Genomic DNA, 24526 nt, shown 5'->3' on the forward strand with positions numbered 1-24526 from the left:
AGCTCTCCTGCTGGCATAATTAAAGCACCCCCAATGAGTGACGGTAGCTATGTCAATGAGAGAGTGTCTCCCACCACCATAGGGCTGTCCACATGGGCTGGTGCTTCTCTCGGTGTAACTTATGTTGATCGGGGTGTGTATTTTCACATTCAACCAACAAAAGTTTTATCAACAAAAATCATGGTGTGGACAAAGCCTTACTCTACGCAAAGACAAATTCCTCCAGCTAACACCGAAGCCAGAGGCTGATCTATCACTGTATACACAGCAGAGACTTGGGGTGGTGTGTTCATAGGCTTGGCAGGATTTGATTTTTGTATATACAGTATATAATTTTGATGGATATCAATGTTTATTTTTAAGCATTTTTTTATAGATTTAAATTTTCACAGTTGAGGGAAAGGAAGGGGGAGAGAATTATTTAATGACAGTAGCTGTTGAGATTCTAAAACTTAAAGCTTTTAAAACACAAACTACCAACAGCGCATATCCAAAGTAAATATCCTTACAACAATCTCTAAGTTTTAAAGCAGCATTTTTCCTTACTTTGCCTATCTGTACATTTCAATTGTTATGGAAATATTTTTTGTGGATTTGTGGGTGTGTTTGGGTGAAACTGATGTTTACAGTTACCAATGATGATAATCTAAACCTTCCAAGCCTACTTACTCAGCATGTCCCCCACCCCATACACAGACTTATCCTGGCAGAAGCCTCTGGCTTTTTACTGGTCATACAGCCAGGAGCCTTTATAGCTGAATCTTACAGCCTGGCATAACCCTGTAGTTTTCAAGGGGGGAGGGGGGGGGGGAAGAAGAGATTTTTCAGTCCCTCACCCAAAATCACTCTATCACAGATTCATTGTGTGTACTTGGTGAGCAACAGCAGTGGTTCTCAACTTTTCCAGACTACTGTACCCTTTTTCTGAGTCTGATTTATCTTATGGTGTCCTTCCCGTGTGCTGCCCTCCCTGTTTAATCTCACTTAAAAACTGATTGCTCACAAAATCAGACACGACATAATACAAAAATGTCACAGCACCCTATTACTGAAAAATTACTAACCTTTTTTTTTACCGTATAATTATAAAATAAATCCATGGGTGTATAAATATTGTACTTACATTTCAGTGTATAGTACACAGAGCAGTATAAACAAGTCATGGTCTGTATGAAATTTTAGTTTGTACTGACTTCACTAGTGCTTTTTATGTAGCCTGTTGTAAAACTAGGCAAATATCTAGCTGGGTTGATGTCCACCCCCTCCACCCCCCCCAGGAAGGGCTGTGTGTACCCCCAGAGGAACAGGTACCCCTGCTTGAGAATCACTGGGGAATAGGATAGTCACGTAGCAGGAGGGGCTTACACAGCCCCATCATGTGCCCTGCACGCACCCAGATGAGGCCCCACAGCCACCTCCCTAGAGCCACCCCGCTACTGGGTGCCTAAGCGCTGGGCTTCCCATGTGCTGTAGAATGCAGATCTGCCGCTTCTAGCGCCTCATCCCTCCCCCCATAACCCGCCCCTTCCGGAACCTCTGTTGCCCGGAACCCTGGTGCGGGCAGCGCGGCGGAGCCGGCCGGGTTTGGGGGCGGACCCGCTGCATGTGGGGGGGCCCAGGGGAGCCGATGGCGGGGGCTCTGCAGCAGGTGTCCGGCCTGTACCGGGGGGCGCTGGCGCTGCGCAGCCGGGCCGTGCTGCGGCCCCTGGGCCTGCTCTCCCCGCAGGCCCGGCTGCTGGCGGTGCCGCGGGGCCCGGCCGGGGGGGGCGAGCCCGGCCTGGAGGGGAACCCCTTCTACGGGCGGTACCGGGACAAGATCCAGGCGCTGCGCAGGTGCGGGGGGGGGGTCCCCGGGGATGGGGGTCACTGGGGGAGGTGACCGCCGAGGGGGGCACCCCTGGGGATGGGGGTCGCTGGGGGATGGGGGTTGCCGAGGGGGGGCACCCCTGGAAGATGGGGGGTCACTGGGGGATGGGGGTTGCTGAGGAGCACACTCCTGGAGGATGGGGGTTGTTGGGGGAGAGGGGGCACCCCAGGGAGCCATTGAGGAGAGAGGACACTCCTGGGGGATGGGGAGTTACCGGGGTGGAGACACCCCTGGGATTTGGGACTGGAGTCCTCCGGCATTGGGGTTCTGGCAGCATTGGGAGCAGGGGTAATGGCGCACGGGGGGAGCTGGTGCTTGGTGGGACTTGGGGTTCAGGGGTGCTGGGAGAGGCCCAGAGTTTGGGTCTCCTGGAAGCAGATGGAGCCTTCAGAGTTTAGGGGGCAGCGAGGGCTTGGGGCTCTGACAGGAATGGTGCACTGCAGGGGGAGCGACGGAGGAGCAGTGGAGCGCTCTAGGGTGCGGTAGATGGGACCCTCCAGAACATAGTCTGGGATGTGGTTTTCTCAAAGTTCTAGATATTACAGTGATGTAGAGGGCACGTAAATACCTAGTAGATAGAGGTTGACATTGACGTAAGGGGGATTTAGGGAGAAGTTGTAACAATAGGAGGAATATTTGTCTGGGAGGCAGGGTACCTTATGTAATGCATAAAGGGGTGGGTGGGTGGTCCTGATTTTACATTTTTTTCAGGAACGTGTTACAAGGGGGTCGGGAGTGGGTCTTGAAAATCACCAAAAAAAATGTGTTATGTAATTTATGGACAATCCCAAACCCCAAATCTATCACGCCGCTGTCATTTGACATAAGAATGGCCATAGTGGTTCAGACCAAGGGTCCATCTAGCCCAGTATCCTGTCTTCCGACAGTGGCCAATGCCAGGTGCCCCAGAGGGAATGAACAGAACAGGGAATCATCGAGTGATCCATCCCCTGTCATCCATTCCCAGCTTCTAGCAAACAGGCTAGGGACACCATCCCTGTCCATCCTGGCTAATAGCCACTGATGGACCTATCCTCCATGAATTTACCTAGTTCTTTTTTGACATGTTCAAGTAAGTTACTGGAAAGCTCTAGTATAGTTTATGTCCGAGATTTGACCTTGGTTCTGACTATTATAAGTACAGCTGTGCATAGCACCTGGGTTCTAGCCCTGTGTCCTTGATCTGGTTGGATTAACATTTTTTGTCTGAAATTGTTCTACTGCTGTGCTGTAAAATGCCCGGGGCTGTGTCTTTATAAAAAATAAGCTGTGTTTGAAGCCAAATTCAGCCTTAAAATGCGGCCACACAACTCTCAATTTAGACTACACGGGCTGCATGTATTTATCTGTGGGTATCATTGGCACCAATGTGATCAGTTTAACAGTAAATAGATTTGCCTCTTCTACTAGAAAATAGAGCCCTGCACGGATACAAAATTTGTATCCACATCCAATCCAGGATCCACAAACACGGTCCACTGATATAAAGCAGATATCTGCAGATTTGCAGGGCTCTAACTAGAAACGCTGAGAATAGAAATCTGTGCTGTGGGAAGTCAAGTTTTAAAATGCCAGAACAGTAGTAGCCACTCAAAAGTAGGAATAGTCTCCATTTTGTTTCAGATCCAATCCAGGTGTTTTTGAATCCCGCATGGAGAAACGAAGTGAAGTGAAAAAGCAGCCAGTGGGACATTCCAAGCAAATGGAATTTATCAAATATATGGAAGAAAAGGCAAGACCAATTTTTAACTTCATTCAGTATTGTGTTTAAATTAGCTTCAAAATGTCATCTTTTACAACTGTAATCCTGGAATGGGAATTACTGTCTGGAATTAAACCTGTTCCTGTTTGCTATTTATATGGTGCCTGAAAGTACAAGACTCACTGCAAATATGCTAGACAGGTGCTTGCTCCAAATGGTGATATTGCTGTTAGTAAATGCTGTGTTGGAATCTTATTCAAAGTGTTTGTGATCAGTCCCAGACCCATGAGGGCCAACTCGGTTGACATATTCTCTCACCTTCATTCTCTTTTTATGAATGAAACAAACTATTGAATAGTATTTAGTCTGGAATGAGCCTTTATAGGTCCCCTCTGACGTTTCCCAACTTGATGCTGAGCAATTAATAAAATGGAGTGATTAAGCAGTTGATTATTAATTACGAAATCAATATGCTACATTAATTTACTCCTATTATTTATGTTTACTTGTCCTGATCCAGTATTTTATCTAAGTTAATTGCATTTTAAGCATTTTTACTTCTTATTCCCTTCCAGGGGCCCCATCTTCTCTTGATGGGCATGAAGACTAATGCAGAGTTAATTTTTCTAGAGTGTTTTTCTTTGTATGAAGTATCAGTGCACCACTTACCCAGTCTAGACTGGTGTATTGATTGTATTGCCTTCAAGTGCACTGCCAGGGTTACAGGACTAACCTTTACATTACCCTTTAAAAAGAAAACCACTTACCATCTTGAAAAAACTTTCTTCTTCCAGCCAAATTAGGCCTGAAACATTGTTTAAATACTGACTGCTTCACCAGATGACCCACCACCAGTCACCACACGTAGGGCGCTGAAATTGTGCTCATTCACGCATTGGGTGCATCACATTAGGACTTTACATTTTTACGAGTTTGAGTTGTATGGACGTGTACAGGAGTTCAGGTCTGAGAACTGTGGAAATCATCAGCTGCTTGGTTAAGAGGCTTGAGGGACTGATCTGTGGGGAAAGATAAAGGCCCCAAGTAGGATATATGTCAATGGTCCTGTTAACGTCAGTGAGGACATTTATGCTCAAATACCTTGCTGGGTCAGCTCATAAAAAAACTACATATCGCTTGGCTAGGCAGAGACTAAAGGAAGACTTCTCTTCCTATAAGTATTTGAAGTTGTAACACCAAGAAGGGAGAGGAATTAGGGATATAGGAAGGAGTAAGGGGGTGAGCAAAGCGAACTTGAGACTCTGTAATAGGAAGCATTTTCAGTTTTCTCTCTTGTATGGAGAACAATTTCCAAGGTCCTTTTTATACTGGTAAATGACCCATTGTTGCCAATAGTTGGTAGCAACAATTTCTCCAGGTTCATTTTCACCACTGTTACCGTGAGCATGATTTGAAATCTTGTTTTACTGGATCTGGAACATGCTTGCTTGCTTTAAAGGGGTTGAAACTAGTTTTGGCCTGTCCACACGAGTAGTTAAATAATTTTCTGTACCAGGTAAGGTGGAGTCGGTTGCTGACAAATACAGAAAGCGGTCTGCTGTGAACAGTGTGTAGACAGGGGCCATGAGAAGTGTTGACATCTTCATTGTTTGAGGCTCTTTAAAAGAGACAAGGTTTGGAAGCAATGGGCAATCCTTCAGTAGCTACGAGGGTGGGCATGGCGTCTTAGCAGATATTTCCTTCTCTGATTTCTGTTGTTCTTGTTTATTTGTAATACCCACATGTGGTTCAAGAACAGAGCAGAGGATCAGTGCAGTGGGTGTGACCTTCCCATGTTAAAGAAAACCTGTAGGTCTAATTTTAGGCCTTGTCAATGCCCCTTTAAGAACCAAGGTTACTAACTACATAGGTATGTCCTTTTGGTTTCTTCACTTCCACTCACAGGGCATGTGCTGGAAAGGTTTTGTCAGTGGGCGTATTATGCTTGCTGGATATGGCAGTATAAATAACATGAAAACAAACATAAAACTTTAAAGGCTTATTTTTAATTTTAGGCAGAAGCCTTGGGCACAAAGGCATCAAAGGAAGGATTCACAAAAGACAAGGTAAGATAAAATGGACCTCCACGTCTGGCTATGGTGTGCCTGTGAATCAAGCATGGAGATTAATTTTAAACCCTGCATTATCCTTACGCCAGTTGTTGTGTGGGATGCAAGAATCCAAAAGTCCTTGTACTGTATCTCATTTTAGGATTGTTTTTTAGTGCTGGGGTAGTCTTGAAGTCTTAAAATCCCAGAGTAGTTCCTATCCTTATCTCTGTGAAATATTGGAAGTCTGTGCTATTCTGGGAATCAGTCTTGAATGCACCCAGAAATTGATGCAAAAAGTTAAGCTCCTTTTAGAGCTTATTGAGGCCTCTCCTAGTTCCATCAGAGGAGATGCTGCGGAGGGACTGTTAATATTTCAGTGCCAGCAATCTCCTTGTTTAAAATTGTGAAAGCTACTGACAGAGCACATGCAGGTAATGGTTGAAATGAAAAAGCACATGGGTCTTGTGACAGTTAGATTCCTGGAACCAACATTTACCATGTATCCTTATGGACTCTGTTACTTAGCTCAGTATATATTTCCTTTTCTTTTCATTGTAGGGCTATCTTATGACTTACCATTTTTTTGACAATTAAGTGTGCCAGGGTATGGTTTAAATGAGATGTCATTTCTGAACTTTCTGCAGCCTGGATTTGTCCTGTGTAACATACCAGTGAATTGCCTTCATTGTGAATTCTGTGCTTTCTGTTGCAGACACTTGATTCAATACTGAATGTTGAAATGGTGAAAGAGAAAACTCCGGAGGAAATAAAACAGGTGATGCATTTACATGGAAATGTAACAATTAAGCATCATTCTGGAATTTACTTGGTATTCTATGTGTGAGGTTGGAATGCATACTAAGAAGAATTGTGAAAATAAAGGCATCTCTTTCAGCCGAACGTTAAAAAAATAAAATAAATAGAAACAAAAATAAAAGTTGTCTCGGGGTTAGGTAACGTGACATGGAACCTTTCACACCTTTGGGTAGATCAGCAGTTCCTATCTCGACCTGATCAGTCAACAGTTGCCTTCCGTGCAACTGGCAGCGTCCCAACAATTGGATACGTGTGGCGACTGAATTGCCTGCTCACCAGCTGCAGTCAGAGTTGAAGCACATTGATGGGGCATCTTACAGGAAGCTAATGTTGCCTATGCTGCATGTATTCTGAAGTTCTTCCCAAGAACTGGAGCCCTTTGGCTGTCAGTCTGGTGCCTTTCACTAGCACTAACTAACTACATTTGTATTAAAAACAGTAAGGTTAAAGGTTGTTTCCCTGGTACAGTTGTGGGCATTGCACTGAGATTTATTTCCCTCTTTTTGTCTTTTTAAAAATCTGCTTCCATTCTACATCTCTGAAGCAGCCAAACTCAAGCAGAGGTTTTCTCTTTGCTCATCAGATTGTGAGGCAATGGTGTATAAGAGGATACCTTGTGTGTACACAGGTCTCCAGGGCTGCACCACACTTCAAGATTTCCTATGTTAAAGGCCCTTCTGAAGATTCGGATTAAGTATCAAGGATTTATAGGGAGGCAGTGTTGTCTAGCAGTTAGAAAAGAGTTTTGAGAGTCTGGGTTGTATTTCTGTCACTCACTTTATTAGTGACTTTGGGCTGGTTGTATAAATCACTTTCCCTGTATGCATAATGAAAAGAACTTTATCAAATGCTTTGAAATTTTCAGAAACAAAACACTATGCAAATACAGAGAGTCATAAAAAATAGAAGTACTGTCTTCTGATGGGAAGGATCTTGTGCATTACTTACTTAGAAACAATCTTTTGCTTGTGTGCTGTTTGTGAAAAGTCACATGGTCTGAAGCATTTCTCACCATTACTAAACTGTGGGCCACCAAATCTGACCCCACTGTTTATGGCAGTTGTCTGGTTGAAATATGCATCATTTGATACTAGGAGTGTCGGAACAGAATATATGAGAAAAAGTCCCCTGCCCCCATGTACTTACAAACGAAGTTTAGTTGATAAATGAATATTTTTAAAGGTGTTTAATATTAAATGCTAGATGCTTGTTTGTGGTGTTAATCATATTTGGCTTCCCTCCTTTCTTACAGATCTGGAAGCAGTATTTTTCTGCAAAAGATACAGTTTATGCAGTTATTCCTGTAAGTAGTTACCTTAACAAAATGTACACCACGAAGATCAGCACAAAAGGCTTTGCAATACAAGCTTCCTTTCCACTAGGTGTCTGTCGCTTGTAACAACTATCACTTAATGAAAGTAAAGTTTCTAAACCCAGTCTCCTTCCTAGGCTGACCAGCCATAATTTTGCATGTAAGATCAGTAATTTGAAAGTCAAGCTTCTTAGGCTTCCATTGACCTCAGTGGTCTTTGTGTATATTCCATGCATAGTCTTCATACTTTCCCAGTTGTTGACTTTCAGAACCACTAATGCCTGTGGTGTCAATCCTTTTTGCAGCACTGGGATCAAACGCAGGTCTCTCACATAGCAGTGTGGAGCAGTGATCCGTTAGACGAGAATAGTTCTGGCTGAAATTTTCCAAAACAGTTTATCCATTTCCAAGAACGAGTCTAGGGGAAAACGTATGGTTTTTCCCATGTTGTTAAATTCTGGCGACCTTTTCTCTATTGCTGCATGCTTTGGAGCGAGGACTTGAAAATTGGTAGTAAGGTGGCTTTTGTGTCCAGGGTGAGCTTTGTGTGTCCCCAAGGAAATCTGCCCAAATTTGGTCAAATCCTTGTTTTAAAGCAGGGCAGATCAAAGCGCACTATGGAACTTTTCATGTGCGGCAGCTGGATCTATTTGGACAGCTAGTGTGTGGCAGGCTGCTGCAGGGTAGATTTATACCTCCGCTAACCGCGGTCTTAGACAATCCCAGCTTTTCAGTGAGACTCCATGAGCAGCCTCTCCCAATTCATTCAGCCTCCCCCTGCTTTTCATTTCTAGGCCATTGGTCTGGAAATGGCTTATTGTTCAATTTAATCTCTCTTCCTGTCACTGCTATAAACCTGGCTGTTGTGTTTGGGGGGGGTAGGGGAACTCCTTACTGGGCCAGTGTTTTCCCTTTCCTGCTTTGTTTCTTTAACAATCCCTTTTGATCTAACTCCATAGCAAGGAACCCACCAAAAACAAACACAGAGACATGTATCATATTCATAAAATATAATGTAGATAGTTCTCAGTTCATCATAGCTAAGGCTACGATTTAGTCACGGAGGCCATGGCAATCATGCATTCCGTGACTTCCATGACTTCTTCGGCTTCATCTGTCAGCGGCTTGCAGTGGGGCCTATAGCAGGAGCCGTACACCCCTGCCCCATGGCCTGCAATGGGGGCTGCAGCCTGGGCCCCTGCTCCATGGCCGGGGCTGCAGCAGGGGCCGTGCGCTCCCCTCACAGCTTCCCAGGACCATGCACTACTCCCCCCCAGCCTGCGGCGGCAGCCAGGCCTGTGCGCTTGTGGCTGGGGTTGGAGCCGGGACTGTGTGCCCTTGCCCCGCAACTGCAGGCAGCTCTGGAGTTGGGGGCTGTGTGCCCCCCGTGTAGCTGGTCAGTCTCCCCCCCCCCCCCAATGGGACTCCTGCTGCCATTCCCCCCTACCTAGCCCTGCCCCCCCGGTTATCTTTAGTAAAGTCATGGACAGGTCACAGGCTCCCATGAATTTTTGTTTATTGCCCATAACCTGTCCATGACTTTTACTAAAAATAACCGTGACAAAATCTTAACCTTAATCAGAGCTGCTCATTCACTGAGCACCGTCCGTCCTGTGTACTGGACAAGGCAGAAGTCCCGTGGAAAAAATCATTTATGATCCTGTAATGAAAGACTGGATCATGCATATGTGCAAGGGGGTCAGCTTAAGCTTGCACAAGCAACTTTAATTCTGGCATTTCCTAACTTCTGAGTGCTTGACTTTGCAACCTTCATGTCCTCTTAACATAATGCTTGTGGGTTAATACAATATATATATTTAAAGAGATTGCTATTATTGGCAATAAGATGTGTCTCAATTAAAGCTGAGTAGATCTCAGAAGAGGAACAATCTTTTTGGATGCTGAACTGTCTCTGTACAATGTCCAAAAGGAGGCTAGGAGCTTCATAGTTAGAGCCCTGCAAATCTGCGGATATCCACGCACCATTTTTGCAGATCACGGATGGATGTGGAATCAAATTTTATATCTAAAGCCCTGCATATCTGCGGATATCTGCTTGATATCCACGTACCGTTTTTGTGGATCGGATGCGGATACATATTTTGTATCAGCGCAGAGCACTAGTCATAGTACAGTTGAACAGCACATTTCTCCTGCCCTGAAGATTTTATCATCTAGATTAGCATATGACACAACAAAGGGGCAAAGAAAACAGCAGGGAGGGGATATTGGGGAACACTTGAACCAATGTATATGGTTATGCAGCACGGTGGAACTCGTATATTTCTGGGGAACAATATAACTTATTAAGATAAATATGATGTACGACTCACTTGAATGATAATCTGGCTTGTACTGTAATAAAGAGCAGAAGAGAATCTATAATGTAAGTTCCTATGGGTCAGCAACCTGCCTGTTTACTTGGGTATAAAGCACCACCATGCATTCCAGTGGAACTGTATTGGGGAAAAAAAAGAATGTGGTATAATTCTGAAGTGTAGACATTTTTCAAGAGATAACAGCTTTGAACGCCAAGAGTTTGTTACTGGCTTCCAGGGACTGCATTGTCTAAAAGGGGTGCCGATGATATCTATGCAATTAAGAGCTAACTATAACTTTCCATTCTCTCATTTCTGCAAACCTTACCAATTAAGGCAGCCTAACTGTTGCTTAATTGTTAATATTTACATATTTGAGACTGACTGTATATGCAGGTTGAACCCTATAAAGGTTAATGGAGTGACTGAGTGATAACTGTGTATCCATTATTTTCATGTTGTGAAAGTTAATTAAATGATCTTGTTTCATCTCCAAAGGCAGAGACGTTCGATTTAATATGGAAGCGGTCCCAGAATTGTCCATCAGTAAGTGTGATCTATACTGCATGCATATACGGCTTTAATGGATTTGTTCTAGACAGCAGTTGGAGTAGAAATTTATAAACTTCTGACCTTTTGTTATGCAGATTAGTTGTCGTAACTTGATTGGTAAAAGCCATTTGATCAAGTATTTGTTTTAACGGTCAGTTAAAGACAGCAGGCTGTCAAACCTTTCAGTATGGGCATAACAGGTGAGGAGTTCTACAACCAGGCAGTCTCCCAAGCTTAGTTTTATGATGGAGATTTAGCTACATGCCCCAAATTCACCGTACTAGGTGCCATGTGGTTCAGTCGCCTGCATGCCACTCTTTGGAGAAGCTTGCCTTGTATGCCAGCATTATTGACACTACTGCATAACTATCCACCTTACTTATGCTGCTTACTATATTTCCTTACTTTAGTAGCCTTATGGCTAAATGCTTGATTGAAGTTAGTGAGGGTCTTTCAATTGAGTGCAGCTAGTGTTGTGGCAGGCCTGAAAGTGTTAAATATTTTCACTCTACGATGGACCAAATCCCTTCCATTCGCAAAGCCCAGTTGACGGCTGCTGGATGGGGAATGGAATCCTGCCTCACAGGCCACAGCACCCGTGGAGCTGTCCTGCAGCTTCACAGGTGTGACAGCTTCTGTCCAGCTGCATGACTTACTACTCTCCCTGCACATGGCAAGTTCGCCCTGTGGATCTGCATCATTGCAGATTTAGTCCCCCCTCTCTTGGATTGTTCCCGAACCCTCCCCACACTGCTGCTGAAGGGGTGCCCAGGGTGTGACACATGCCCCAAACGCCATGCTGAAGAACCATGTTGCGACAAATAGAATGTTGTTTTGCCCTTTGGCTGACGTGATTTGCCTCCATGTCCTACAGCACTATTGAAGGAGGCAGTTAGAGCAAGGGACTGGAAACCAGGATTCCTGGGGTTTGCCCACAGCCGAACCCCTGCCTCATATAAGCTCAAGCAAGACTCTTAAGCTCTGTTTCCCTACCTGTACAATAAGGATACTCACATTTTCCCAGGTAGCAAGGTTGTTGTGGGTTAATTAATGTTAATTAAAGCGATGTGAGATCCTTGAATGGAAGTTAAGCTGTGTAAGTGCTTACTAGTATTAGTAGAATTTATACTCTGGTGTTACTTGTGTCAGTGAATCATCTTGAGATATAGGTTGTGTGAAAGACGTTCAGGACAAAATTGTATTGTTATAAATTGCAAAAGTTACTAATGTTGCACTGAAGTTAAATTTTAGTTCCATTAAGGAATGCTATCTTGTAATTCTGGGCTTGTGTTCAGGTGTGTAGCTGGGATATTTTGTTTGTTAAAAGTGACTGTTTGACCGTGTGGTTGGTTGGTTGAAAAGTGTGAATTGGGAATGCTTTGTTCCAGGTGGGCCTTGAGTGGTTGATTGGAGAGAAAGCTTTGAGCCAGGCCAACTGCTTCGAGCCAGCGGCCTCATTAAAAAGCTGCCAGTTGGAGGACCTGGCTGGGGACCGACTGGCTAAGTGGCAGTTCTGCAGAAAAGGACCTGGGGATTACTGTGGATGAGAAGATGGATATGAGTCAACAATGTGTCCTTGTTGCCAAGAAGGCTAAGGGCATATTGGGCTACATTAGTAGGAGCATTGCCAGCAGATCGAGGGGAAGTGAATGTTTTCCTCTATTAGGCACTGGGGAGGCCACATCTGGATTATTGCATCGAGTTTTGGCACCCCCCCCCCCCCACTACAGAAGGGATGTGAACAAATTGGAAAGAGTCCAGCGGAGGGCAACGAAAATGATTAGGGGGCTGGGGCACATGACTTACGAGGAGAGGCTGAGGGAACTGGCTTATTTAGTTTGCAGAAGAGAAGAGTGAGGGGGGCTTTGATAGCAGCCTACTACCGTAAGGGGGGTTCCAAAGAGGGTGGAGCTCGGCTGTTCTCCTTGGTGGCAGATGACAGGACAAGGAGCAATGGGCTCAAGTTGCAGTGGGGAAGGTCTAGGTTGGATATTAGGAAACACTATTTCACTAGGAGGGTGGTGAAGCACTGGAATGGGTTACCTAGGGAGGTGGTGGAATCTCCATCCTTAGAGGTTTTTAAGGCCCGGCTAAACATGTGGGGGTGCTTAGCGTAGTTGTTTCCAGAAATGAAATGAATGCCCAAGCTATGGAACAGTTGTTTACAGCATGAGTGTGTCGGTACCTTGTGCACTGCTGTTCAAAGACTACCTGTGCAAGGGAGTGTGCTGTTGCTTTGGAGAGATTAAGTGGGGGGATGAGGGAAGGAACAGAACGACAAAAAAGAGTAAGAACATTATCTGACTGCATTTCCCCACATGCTGGGTTAATAGCATTGTTTTCCATTGTAACGTACATGCCTTACAGTAATTTGTACAACGAAGCGTGACCTAGCATAGTCCCAGTTTGCACAAAGGCAGCAGTGAAATGCTTCATGCGTAGCTAGGTTCTGGAAGAGGAATATTCTTGTGGTTTCGACAGGAAGACACTGCACCAACTTGATTCACTAGTAGGGAATGCCTTGAGTTCTATTTAATCTACTGGGAGCAAGGTCAAATGTATTTGGCCTTCTACAGTGAAGGCTATCAAGGGTTTGGGAAATAACTTACACTTGTCTGTGTTGTGCTGCATCAGCACATGGTCTGGTGTCTCACTTCCCTTTCAGGTCCCATGTAGTCCTTTCTCTTTGTGTGTGATAGTGTTACAGCTGCAACGCCGAAGCCTCTGAAGCCAAATAGACCAGAAATCTCCAGGGAGAAGTTGCTTTCAAGCTGCTGTGGGACAGAGTTAGAAAAACTAAACTAGCGTGAAAGCCGTTCGCCTCTCCGCGTCCCTAACTGACCTTTTCTGACTTTAATCCCTCATTGCAGCATCTGGGGAGAAGGGCAAGAATGTCAGGAGTGTGAGGCTACCGTCTTATTGTACTGTACTGTTCGCTGTCCGGTCTTAAATGTCTCAAAACGCTGTTACCAAACATCCTCCATGAGTCCCTCCCATGGCAGTGAATCAAGTGATTGTGAGAACACAGTAATGTTTAGGGTCATGATTCTTTTAAATCTGAGTTTCTAAAACTATCTACTAGGAAATGTAAGGCCGGTGTGTTGTCTGTCTGGAAGATGGATGCCCGCTCTCTCCACAAAGCAGGTAGTACACAGGAAGCAGCAGTGCTGATTTCCCTATGCTGTCCTGCCAGTAAGGCTCAACCCAAGCTTTTGTGTGTTTTCCTCACCCACCGGGAAGGCTTTCCTGGTGGTGGGGAGACACCAGCAGGAGGTAGGCAGCAGGGAAAGGCTCTAGCAGCTCCCTTTCAGTGTGGTGTGTAGCTACACACCACAGCATGGGCACTGTCTACTTTTCACGGCAGCGTGTGGCTACACGTCCCCTGCGCTCCACCCTCAGCGCAGAAAAGGCGTAAGCTCTGTCTCCATAACCAGCTCCCTGCTGTGACTCCTAACAGGGTTGCCAGTTAGGTCCCATTTTGTGCAGTGGGGATGCCCATTAGGGCGACCAGGCAGCAAATATGAAAAATCGGGACGGGGGTGGGGGGTAATAGGAGCCTATATAAGAAAAAGACCCAAAAATCGGAACTGTCCCTATAAAATCAGGACATCTGGTCACTCTAATGCCCATTTACTCTGACGTGGGCTGGGAGCACATATAACGCTGACTGTCTTTTTCTCTGCAGTTCCTGTGTGCTTTGCCAAGGAAAGAAGGCTATGAGTTTTTTGTGGGGCTGTGGTCAGGGACAGAGCTGCACTTCACCGCGCTTATAAACATTCAGGTGAGTGTATTTTATTGTATTACTCTCCAGGGTTAGGTTTGAACCTCCAGCTGTATTAGACTCTGAGTGACATCTAGACAGAGATGTATCTTTAAACAAAACTACAAAACCCTGCATAGCGGAATCGTTCCATAAAATACCATGCAAACTATTGCCTGGTTTCCTCCAGCTCCATGTAATGCAGCATTTATAGTGCTGGTGCATGATTTTAAATGAGGCATTCTAGTTCTGAGATAATGTATTTCTTCTTGGTGTTGTAAATGAAAGAGGTTGTAATTGTCTCAGAAGTTTGTTGGGCCCTAACTGTTTTTATTCCATTTGATTTGCCGTACTAGATCAAACAACTAGTCTATCTGCTCTGGCGTTCTGCAGCCTTACCCTACCTGTTCATAGTCTGTCTACGCAATTAAGCAAGGTTTCCTTTCACACACCCACCAGCCGTCAGTTTATGCATGACGTATTTGACTGCTCTTCTCTTAGCCTGTGCATATGAGTCCAGAAAACCATCCCAACCTTTTAAAAATCCATGCATGGGATTTTCTTCGGACTTGCAAGTTACAGTTCCACATGCTTCAGGCTTCAGATTCGGCAGGCTAAGCAGGCTCAGTACATGGATGGGAGACTCCAAGATTCCGTTTGTGACATTCATTCCTCTGAGTCAGAACTTGTTAATCCCTTGTTCGTTGCCTCCCACAAGCTTTCTTTAACTATATCTGTTAGCAAAACACCCCTGAGACCCAGTGTGTTAAGACACCTCACTCTTCCTTCAAGTCTTTTCTGGAGTTGCTTCTTTTTCATTTGCTTTCCAGTTTGGCTTCTCTCCCCTCCCCCCACCACTCCTGCCATCGTGTCTTATTTTGTTCCCTTTAACCTTTTAAATATTTTAATAAATAAGTTAGTTTAAAAAGCATGGGGAGAACCAAGGGGCCAACAATGTACTTAACGTAAGCTTCTCTCGTGACTGTTGCATTTTGTTATCACTCACTCATCTTTGTCTAGCTTAGATTGTAAACTCCTCAACACGGAGGACAGTATTGGGTTTGTGAGTAAAGCACATGCATTCTTATGGTGGTACAGCAATAATAATTATAATAATCTCTAGCTCTGAGATAGCGCTTTTCCTCAGTAGATCCGGAAGCACTTTACAAAGGAGGTCAGAATCAGTTTCTCCATGCTGCAGGATGGTAGTGCACTGCTGGAAGTGCCATATTTTCGGACTTGAAACCAAAGAGTTGACAGTTTTTGGCCACTAAACGTTCCTTGGTACATTTTGCAGGAAAATAGAAGCTAATCCTGATTGGTCACTCAGATGCTGACACTATAAATGGCCTCTCCATTTTTAATTGGATAAGGTATTCCCTTCCAATTCTCCACTGAAGTAGAGTGATGTGTGCTGTAAAACATTTGATGTGCTTGATCCCAGAGGAAGCTTCATTTCTTTAGCAGATGACATGTTTCCTGTATGTGGTTTCTAAATAGTTGTGGGATCCTTGGGCATGAAATGTGCTGTATAAACATAAAATTGAATGATTATGTTTTGACCATTTGCAGCATTGGATTCCGTAAATACATCACATATGACGTAAAGTAGTACCCTAGACATGGAAATTGTCACTGTCATTGTTTTTCCAATTTTGGCACTATGCCTCTGACTCTCAAGTAACAAAAATGTTGCCAATTCTGATGACTCCATGGTGACGTTTATAAATTTGATAAAATAGATATATGGACTCTTCAGTGGTATCATATAATTTAATATAGAGGATATTAAGCAGTTGTCTATTATTTCCTTGGTTCTGTATTTACTGCCTTATGAAAATGTTTGAGTCATAAATAAAATGTTTATAAAGACCCTGGCTTTTAACCCTTCTGATTTAATTTTGTTGTATACCAGCATAGTTATTCTTGTTCATTTTGGACAGGCTTTCTAATTTCTCTTCTCTCTACAATTAGTTTGACACCTATATATTATGTACTTAAATTATTACCTAGAATAAACCTTTTCTAACACAAAAGGTATTGTCCCCAACGTGAGGTAACTCTATTTTGGATTTCATTGTGACACGTAAAGATGAATGAATCACTGGACTGGAAGCTGGTCGTTGCCTAGGGACCAGTGATTATGACTTGATTACATTCAATATGGGCAAACAAAGGAAAATCCCAACCAGTAATATATATAATTTGGTGCTTTAAAAGGGCTAATTTTCCAAAGATGAGGCAAATTATCAGATAAATTGATTGAGGGGAAAATTTAGACAGAAAAATATGAATGAAAATTGAGAGTTATTTAAGAACAGTTTATTAGATAGCCAGAAAGCAATGATTCCACAATCAATAAAATGGACATTTTTGCCTTAAAACCAGTCCTGGTTCAGTGGTGAAGTGAAGGCAGCAATCAGAAATAAAAAGGCAATATATAACAAATGGAAAAGGGACAGGTGTGTGGGGGAGATAGCAGTCAATATACATTAGAAAGTCTGAAGGGTAGAAAATTGATCAGGGAAGCTAAAAACATCAGAGAAAAATGGCTGGCAGGGCTAAGGACAATGAGAAGGAGGTTTTAAGCATGTTAGGAACAAAAATCACAGCAGTGGGATAGGCCCGTTACTAGATTTAGATGGTAAAGCTGTTAATGGTGCAGAAAAGGCAGAAGTGTTCATCAAATATTCTGGTCTGTATTTGTAAAGAAGCAGGATAATGTACTCCTATCACATGAGGATGATGAAGTACTTTCTAGTCCATTTGTGACCGAGGATGTTACATCTACTAGGGATACAGATTTTTAAATCGGCAGGCCCAGATAACTTGCACCCAAGAGTAATGAAAGAGCTGGCTGATGAGATCGCTAGTCCTCTGATGTTAATTTTTAATAAAGCTTGGACTACCGGGGAAATTCAGAAGACAGGGAGAAGGCTAATGTGCCAATTTCCAAAAGGGAAAGAGGGATGATCAGGCGTCAGTCTCAGGCAAACTACTGGAAAAGCTGTTATGGGATCCAATCGATAAAGAATTAAAGGATGAGAAGATAATTAATGTCAGTCAACATGGTTGTATGGAAAATAAGTCTTGTCACACACACCCGATTTCATTCTTTGAGGAGATGCCAGGTGTGGTTGATAACGATAACTTAGTAGATGTAACAGACATAGACTTTTGTAAGGCATTTGACTTGCTACCCCATGACAGTCTGATTTAAAAATTAGCACCGTACAATATCAGTAAGTCACACGTTACATGGGTTAAGACCTGGTTGACTGCAAATCTCAAAAAGTGGTTTTCAATGGGGAATCGTCATCAAATGAAGATGTTTTTAGTGAGGCTCCAGAGGGAGCAGTTCTAGGCCTGACGTTTTCATCAGTGGTCTAGAAGTAAATATAAAATCACTACTGATAAAATTTGCAGATGACATGCAGATTGGGAAGCGATAAATAATGAGGAGGACAGGGTAGTCGAACAGAGCCGTTTGGTAAGCTGGACCCATTCAAACAAATGTCCTTAATACAGCCAGTTGCAAAGCTATCTATCTAGGAACAGTGAATGCAGGCCATAGCTACAGAATGGGGACTGTCTTGGAAAGCAGTGACCTGAAAAGGATGGTGGGGTCGTAGTGGACAAGCAATTCACCTTGAGTTCCCAGTGCGATGCTGTGGCAAAAAGGGCTGATGAGATCCTTGGATGTGTAAACGGGAGTAGTGAGGAGGCGTGCAGGGAAAGGATTTTACCTCTCCACGTGGCATTGGTGAAACCACGCCTGAGGAATGGAATGGGGTCCACATTTTAAAAAGGATGTTGAAAAATTAGAGAGGAGGCAGAAGAGAGAGAGAAAATGATTCACGGGCTGGAGAAAATGCCTCACTGTGAGTGATTTAAAGAGCTCAATCTGTTTAGCTTATTAGAAGGACAACTGAGAGATGACTTGAATACAGGATATACAGGCTTTCCCAGGGAGAAAATACCAGGTACTACCAGGCGCTTTAATCTAGTTGGGGAAGGCAGAACACAAACCAATGGCTAGAAGCTGAAGCCAGCAAATTCAGATTATAAACGAGGCACACATTTTTATCAGTGAGTGTTTCTAGGGTTCATCACTAACTACCAAGGAAAGTGGTGGATTCTTCATCTCTTGCTGTCTGCAGATCAGGACAGGGGACCTTTTTGGAAGTTATGCTGGAGCTGACCACGAGTTATTAGGCTCAGTACAGGAGTAACTGGGTGAAATGTAATGGTCTCTGCTATACAGGAGGTCAGATTAGATGATCTAATAGTCCCCTCTGGCCTTAAACTCTGAATCTGTTGGCTACAGACACATGGAAGTGCAAATAATTGACTCTTAATTAAAACGGCCTCTCCTTGACCTTGCTAGGAGGACAGTGGGGAGACTCTGAATGAGTGAGTCTTTGCACGCCGTTGATATTCAGATTCTTTATTAGCAGACTATTAAATATGCAATAAATCTAGAGGTTTTTCTAGGGCACTATTAAGAAGTCTCTCTCTCATCTCCTGCAGACCCGAGGTGAAACTGCCGCTAGCCAGTTGATCTTGTACCATTATCGTGAACTCCAGAAGGAAAAGGGAATAGTGCTAATGACAGCCGAAATGGACTCCAGTTTCCTGGTAAGAGAATCCCATATTGTTTCCTTAGTGTTCTGCTAAGATCTGATACTCTGGCACGTCTTTAAAAGCAATTAAAAGCTAAATCCTGTAAAGCCACACTGAGCAGAATGATCAGGTGATTTTCTGAATGAGAAGCACTGTTCTTCTTCCATCCTTCCCCTAAAGCGATTAGCTTAAAGAAATCTACAGCTATCCATTGAATAACTAACCTAGGGAACGGCGGAAAAGTTCCCAAAGCCTGCAGACTGGGTGTCTAGTGACTGTAGTTTATGCCACGTCTCATTTTCCCCCCCTCCATCCCGTTCTTAACGTTAGAATAATTCAGAAGGATAATTCAGAAAACTGCAGAATTTTGGAGCCTCCGTTTCTCTTTTTTAGGGAAGGGGATTTAAAGAATAATGAAACATTGGCACTTCCCAGCAATGTTAAAACACACTTTTTAAAATTAACGCAGATGGACAAATCAGGAGGCCCCCTTTTTAAGCCAGCATTGGATTTTCCTTGTGCCTTCCCGTACCTCCCCTGAGTGAGGATGTACTGCCACTTGGATAGCTCTCACAGTACGTGTAATGAGCGTACGGGACTCATGTTGCCAATAACATGAATAGCATGTGTGCAGAATGCTTTATTAGAGGATGGGCTGTTAAAGGACGATTTGTGATTTATATTATATATTATATCTTAATACTAGAGCGAGGCAAATACTCAAAATAAAAACCTTTCAGTGAATGTTTGTATGAATTTTTAAACAAATTTGTTTCATCTCTCCCTGCTTTCTGTAATGTTTCTATGAACTAATTTTATATCCTCATTCCACTGTCTTTAGTCGTGAACAGGATCCCCTGCTGCGGTTTGTTTTTTCTTATAAATGGCCTCTCTGAACATTTCACAATCTCTTTATTAGCATTTTGCTCACTGTACAAACAGGCACCCATTGTAAGACATACAATACCCACTACACCCACAACCAGGCAGAGAGAGAAACGTCTGTTATCTCTTGCTATGAAAGGAACCTGTTGGGGACGCGTCACATCCTGGTTACCTGCCTTAAGAACATAATTTTCAGTATAGACATAGATCTCCTTAAATATTATCTGTACACATTTCACAGTGATTATGATGTCCGGTGGGCTGTCGCATCTCGGTAGAGACCTCACATGCCACCCTTTAGTGAATTATTATGCAGACATCTGACACAGGGGATCACTGTAAAACTGTGTGTGGCCCCTGTGTCCTCTGTCTGTTGGCACCAAGAAGTTCCTGGGTCACAAATGTTCATAGAAATAGTAAGTGTGGAAATTGGAGAATATTCAAGGGAAATGGATTTTTAATTCAGAGACCATGCTGTGGGCAGCATAAATAAATAGGAGTATGGAACGGCTGCCATATGAGGGAGAGATTAAGACTGGGACTTTTCAGCTTGGAAAAGAGACGACGAAGGAGGGATATGATAGATGTTTATAAAAACATGACTGGTGTGGAGAAAGTAAGTAAGGAAGTGTTATTTACTCCTTCTCATAACACAAGAACTAGGGGTCGCCAAATGAAATTAATAGGCAGCAGATTTAAAACAAACAAAAGGAAGTATTTTTTCACACAATGCACAGTTAACCTGTGGAACTCTTTGCCAGAGGATGTTGTGAAGGCCAAGACTATAACAGGGTTCAAAAAAGAACTAGATAAATTCATGGAGGTTAAGTCCATCAATGGCTATTAGGATGGGCAGGGATGGTGTCTCTAGCCTCTGTTTGCCAGAAGCTGGGAATGGGTGACAGGGGATGGATCACTTGATGATTCCCTGCTCTATTCATTCCCTCTGGGGCACCTGACATTGGCCACTGTTGGAAGACAGGATACTGGGCTAGATGGACCCTTGGTCTCACCCAGTGTGGCCTTAATTATGGGTTAAGCTTGATTGTTAGTTACTCATGCAGTCAGGAAACTGAGGCATGTGACCCTGAAGTCCAATCAAAATCAACTAGCACAGCATGGCTATTGGATATTCATGAATAACTGCTGCCAAGTGGAACATTTTGAATAATTTTCTATGATTAATAAAATTGAGGAAATTCCGGTCTCTTATAGTTTCCAAACAGGTGAAATTGGTTGTTCTCTTTGGGCATGTCTGCACACGGAATTGAACCACTCTCGTTTGTATCTGTCTAGTTAAAGCGGTACTTTAGCGTGGATGCAGTTATGCTGATGTAAAGGTTCCCTACACCAGTATCGCTTACTCCCATATGGGAAGGGGAATAAATAGGGAGGCCACTTGTCTGGCTTTGAACCAGACAGTCCTCATTTGGGGTGGTTTGTCGTATGTCTAGCATTGGGACAAAACCATGTCTGGTTTTGTCTGGTATTGGATGAGGACACCATCTTTAAGAGCGTGCCACTCCACCCTTTCTGGTGTGACCTTCAATGCACCGTCCGAGGTGACCTTCCACACACCAGGCATGCGAGATCATGGTGGGCAGGCAGGACTATACCATTCCCTGAGGTACCTGAATGACTACTTGACTGTGAATGGCCACCCTAGGAATAAGCCATACCAGTATAAAGCCTTTATACCACTATAACTCTGTCCACATTAGGGGTTGTACTGGTATAACTATATCCATAAAATAAAATCTCACCCCTAACTGACAGAATTAAAACTGTGTTGCTCAGAACTTTGTTGTGAGTTCTTTGCCTAGCTGTGTTTAATACAGAGTATTACTGAAAAACGTTTACGGAGGAAGTCTGACAAGGAGAAGAGGAGAAAGTTAAGGAGAACATATTCAGAGTCTTGGAGGGAACGGAGCATGAGAGGGGTGGTGGAGCAGTGGTTCCTGAAATGCAGAGCTATAAGGAGATCGAGTTAGTAGGAACAGCACAGAGGTAAGTAGGTCAGTGAGAAGATGGATCAGGCTTGTGGAGAGCTTTGAAAAACTAGAACTTTGAATAGAGTTAGGAACTGAGCAGGTAGCTTGCTAAGGTAACAGCAGCGGACTGAAGAGGGATCTGTTTGCAGCTTTTCAGTAACCGCAGAGCTTTTTTGAAAGGGGAACTTACTTTAATGTCAGAACTGCTGCTTTTGCTATTTTGATAAATTCTTTTTCTTTTCTTTTTTTAACCTTACAGAATGTCCCTGCAGCTCAGTGCCTAGCCAATCAGGTGCAGCTTTTCTATGCGACGGATCATCCAGAGACCTATGGATTAGTGGAGACCTTCAACCACAGACCTAATGAGTTTAAGTACATGGCAGTTATAGCAGAGCTTGAGCAGAGTGGACTTGGAAGAGAACTGAGACCTAGATGGGACTCTGACAAAGCCTAGTGCCTGATTTGCACAGCATCTGGGCCAGACGCAACTGAAATTACTCATTGGAAAGGGTCCTTGACACGGGAGTTTTTTAAATTGGGGGCAAACTCCACTTTTTATATGGGGCCTGTTTGCTACAGAGTTGGTCTGGACAAAAGAGAGATTCAGGGAGTGATATTCACCCCTGACTATTTTGTATCAGTGCAAGGAAATTTGGCAGCCTAACTAGGGCCGAATGGGAACGACGCACCTTAACACAACCTCATCAAAACAGCTCTTTCGATACCTTCTGCCCGAGTGCTGCATTCCTTTGGAAAGGATCAATCAAGTGAGAGAAGGGAGGCTACTTAGGGGAATACGTCAGCCACTGGAGAGAGAGAACAAAGGATGTTTGTGTTCAGTAACAGCTCTTTGGAAGTGGCCCTCCGCTATAACTGCCTGGGTCAGTGCTTTTTATCTTGTATGAAGATGATAAATTCCCCTCTTTCATCCAGCAGTGAAAAGATAATGCATCTGATGATGTTAAGACAGGCTCCTCTTTGTTGATTAACGGGTGGGATTCCCTACATAGACGCACACTTTGCTGTCTATACTAGTGCAGTTAAGGACAAAAAACCACTCAGCTGACTTAGATTTGGCTCTGGGAACGTCAGTTTTTTTAATTGAGACATGCACCTCATTCAGGTGCTCAGCTGTTAGGTCACGGTACTGGAGATCATTTCACCGATGACAGGATGTGATAAACAGGGGTTTCTTTTTGCATATTGGGCTTTCTGCAGTGGTCCAGCAGATAATTAAAATAGTTTTAGAGATCATATTAGTTTATTGTCCGATATCATCTACACAGACAGCTCGTAAACATGTCAGCATTTCAAAAGGGTCGAATGTAGCTTTCAACGTTTATCATTTGGGAAAGACACTGTACACAGCGTTAAAAATGGTCGGGAATAGAGCTTTGTGATTCTGTTCAGGGTTACCGTGGGATAACTCGTATGCACTGAAGTGAATGTATCACACAGGATATAACCGAGCAGCAATTAAAGTGAGTCTGCCTTAATAAACCTTGGTGATCTCTGGTGAAACTAGCAGCTTTCCTGCAAGGAGCTTACAAGCACTGCCTGAAGTCCTGTTGTTTGCAGTGTCAGTGGGAAGCAGCCACTGAATCCTTGAACAAGGGCCATAACGATATGCACAGTGAGGATGCAAAAGCTGTGCACAGATCATTGAAATAAACGAAAGGCAGCCATTGTTTTTCTGTAGCTTCGGGGGAATAAAACAGCAGTGTTTCTCAAATGGATTTCAACACACACGTACACCCCGAGCAGTAATTACTGGCTTTAGCACATAACTGTGTGTTGGTAGTGTCCAGAGCGCCTTGCCAATGTTGTTTACTCCTTCCAGCACCCAGTGAGGTAGATAAGCATCTGTCAGAGTGGGAAATAGCGCTGGAAAGGGTAAGCGACTTGCCCCCAGCCAGAGAGGGAGCCGAGATCAGAGCCAGGATTGTAACCTGTGCATGACCCATTATTAGAATTAGGCAGAGGTGTGAATGGGGTTGAACTATCGAGTTGTGTGCATTGTTACTGTTATCCTCCCCCTCCACACACATCTGCTTCTCTGCTGTTGGGCCAGCGCGTGCTCCCTTGATTCATCCTGTTCACGTGTAGTGCTCCCTGCTGCTGGTGGAAGGAGGTTCAGGTGTCACCTGAGAACTGTCTGACTCTCTCCCTAACCCTGGACCCTACGTAGCGTGACACCTGCTTGGGTGATTGGCAGCAGGAATGAAACCCAGGACTTAAAACTCAGCCTCTTAGGCCTGTTCCACACTGGAGGGCAGTGTCGAGGTAAGATACGCAACTTCAGCTACGGGAATACCGTAGCTGAAGTCGAAGTATCTTATCCCGACTTACCTCCCGTCCTCACCGCTCGGGATCGACGTCCGCGGCTCCCCCATCGACTCCGCTACCGCCACTCGCTCCGGTGGAGTTCCGGAGTCGACGGGAGCGCGTTTGGGGATCGATATATCGCGTCTAAGACGCGATATATCGATCCCCACAAAATCGATCGCTACCTGCCGATTCGGCGGATATTCTGGACGTACCCTCAGCTACAAGACCTTAAGCTCTGTTAGCTCAAGACTGTAGCAGGTGCCAGTTTCTGCAGTCCACCCCTAGAGGGGGACAGAGAACCACACAGTAAGTGTGTGTTAC

At 44.0% G+C, this 24526-nt stretch overlaps 1 protein-coding gene across 2 annotated transcripts; it reads left to right on the forward strand.

Annotated features, from left to right (window-relative positions):
* The first annotated feature begins 1530 nt into the window (after positions 1-1530).
* ATPAF1 (ATP synthase mitochondrial F1 complex assembly factor 1) lies at positions 1531-23377 on the forward strand. Of its 2 annotated transcripts, none has more exons than XM_039483843.1 (9): positions 1531-1554; positions 3491-3599; positions 5585-5635; positions 6333-6395; positions 7689-7739; positions 10565-10612; positions 14304-14399; positions 18909-19016; positions 22137-23377. In XM_039483843.1, exons 2-9 carry the CDS (start codon positions 3519-3521, stop codon positions 22329-22331), a joined length of 693 nt encoding a protein of 230 aa, XP_039339777.1. In that variant the 5' UTR covers positions 1531-1554; positions 3491-3518; the 3' UTR covers positions 22332-23377. The 2 variants fall into 2 exon arrangements, with proteins under 2 accessions (XP_039339777.1, XP_039339776.1); XM_039483842.1 differs by lacking the exon at positions 1531-1554 and adding an exon at positions 1596-1833.
* The last annotated feature ends 1149 nt before the right edge of the window (positions 23378-24526 follow it).

This window comes from Mauremys reevesii, linkage group 8, assembly GCF_016161935.1.
Source record: "Mauremys reevesii isolate NIE-2019 linkage group 8, ASM1616193v1, whole genome shotgun sequence".
NCBI classification, from domain to species: domain Eukaryota; kingdom Metazoa; phylum Chordata; order Testudines; family Geoemydidae; genus Mauremys; species Mauremys reevesii.

Bases quoted from the DNA above. Each gene is read 5' to 3' on its own strand.
- ATPAF1 (XM_039483842.1), top strand. From the start codon at position 1,604: ATGTGGGGGGGCCCAGGGGAGCCGATGGCGGGGGCTCTGCAGCAGGTG. The intron at 6,396-7,688 runs GTGATGCATTTA...CCTTTCTTACAG, and splicing joins CTCCGGAGGAAATAAAACAG to ATCTGGAAGCAGTATTTTTC. The intron at 10,613-14,303 runs GTAAGTGTGATC...TTTTCTCTGCAG, and splicing joins GGTCCCAGAATTGTCCATCA to TTCCTGTGTGCTTTGCCAAG.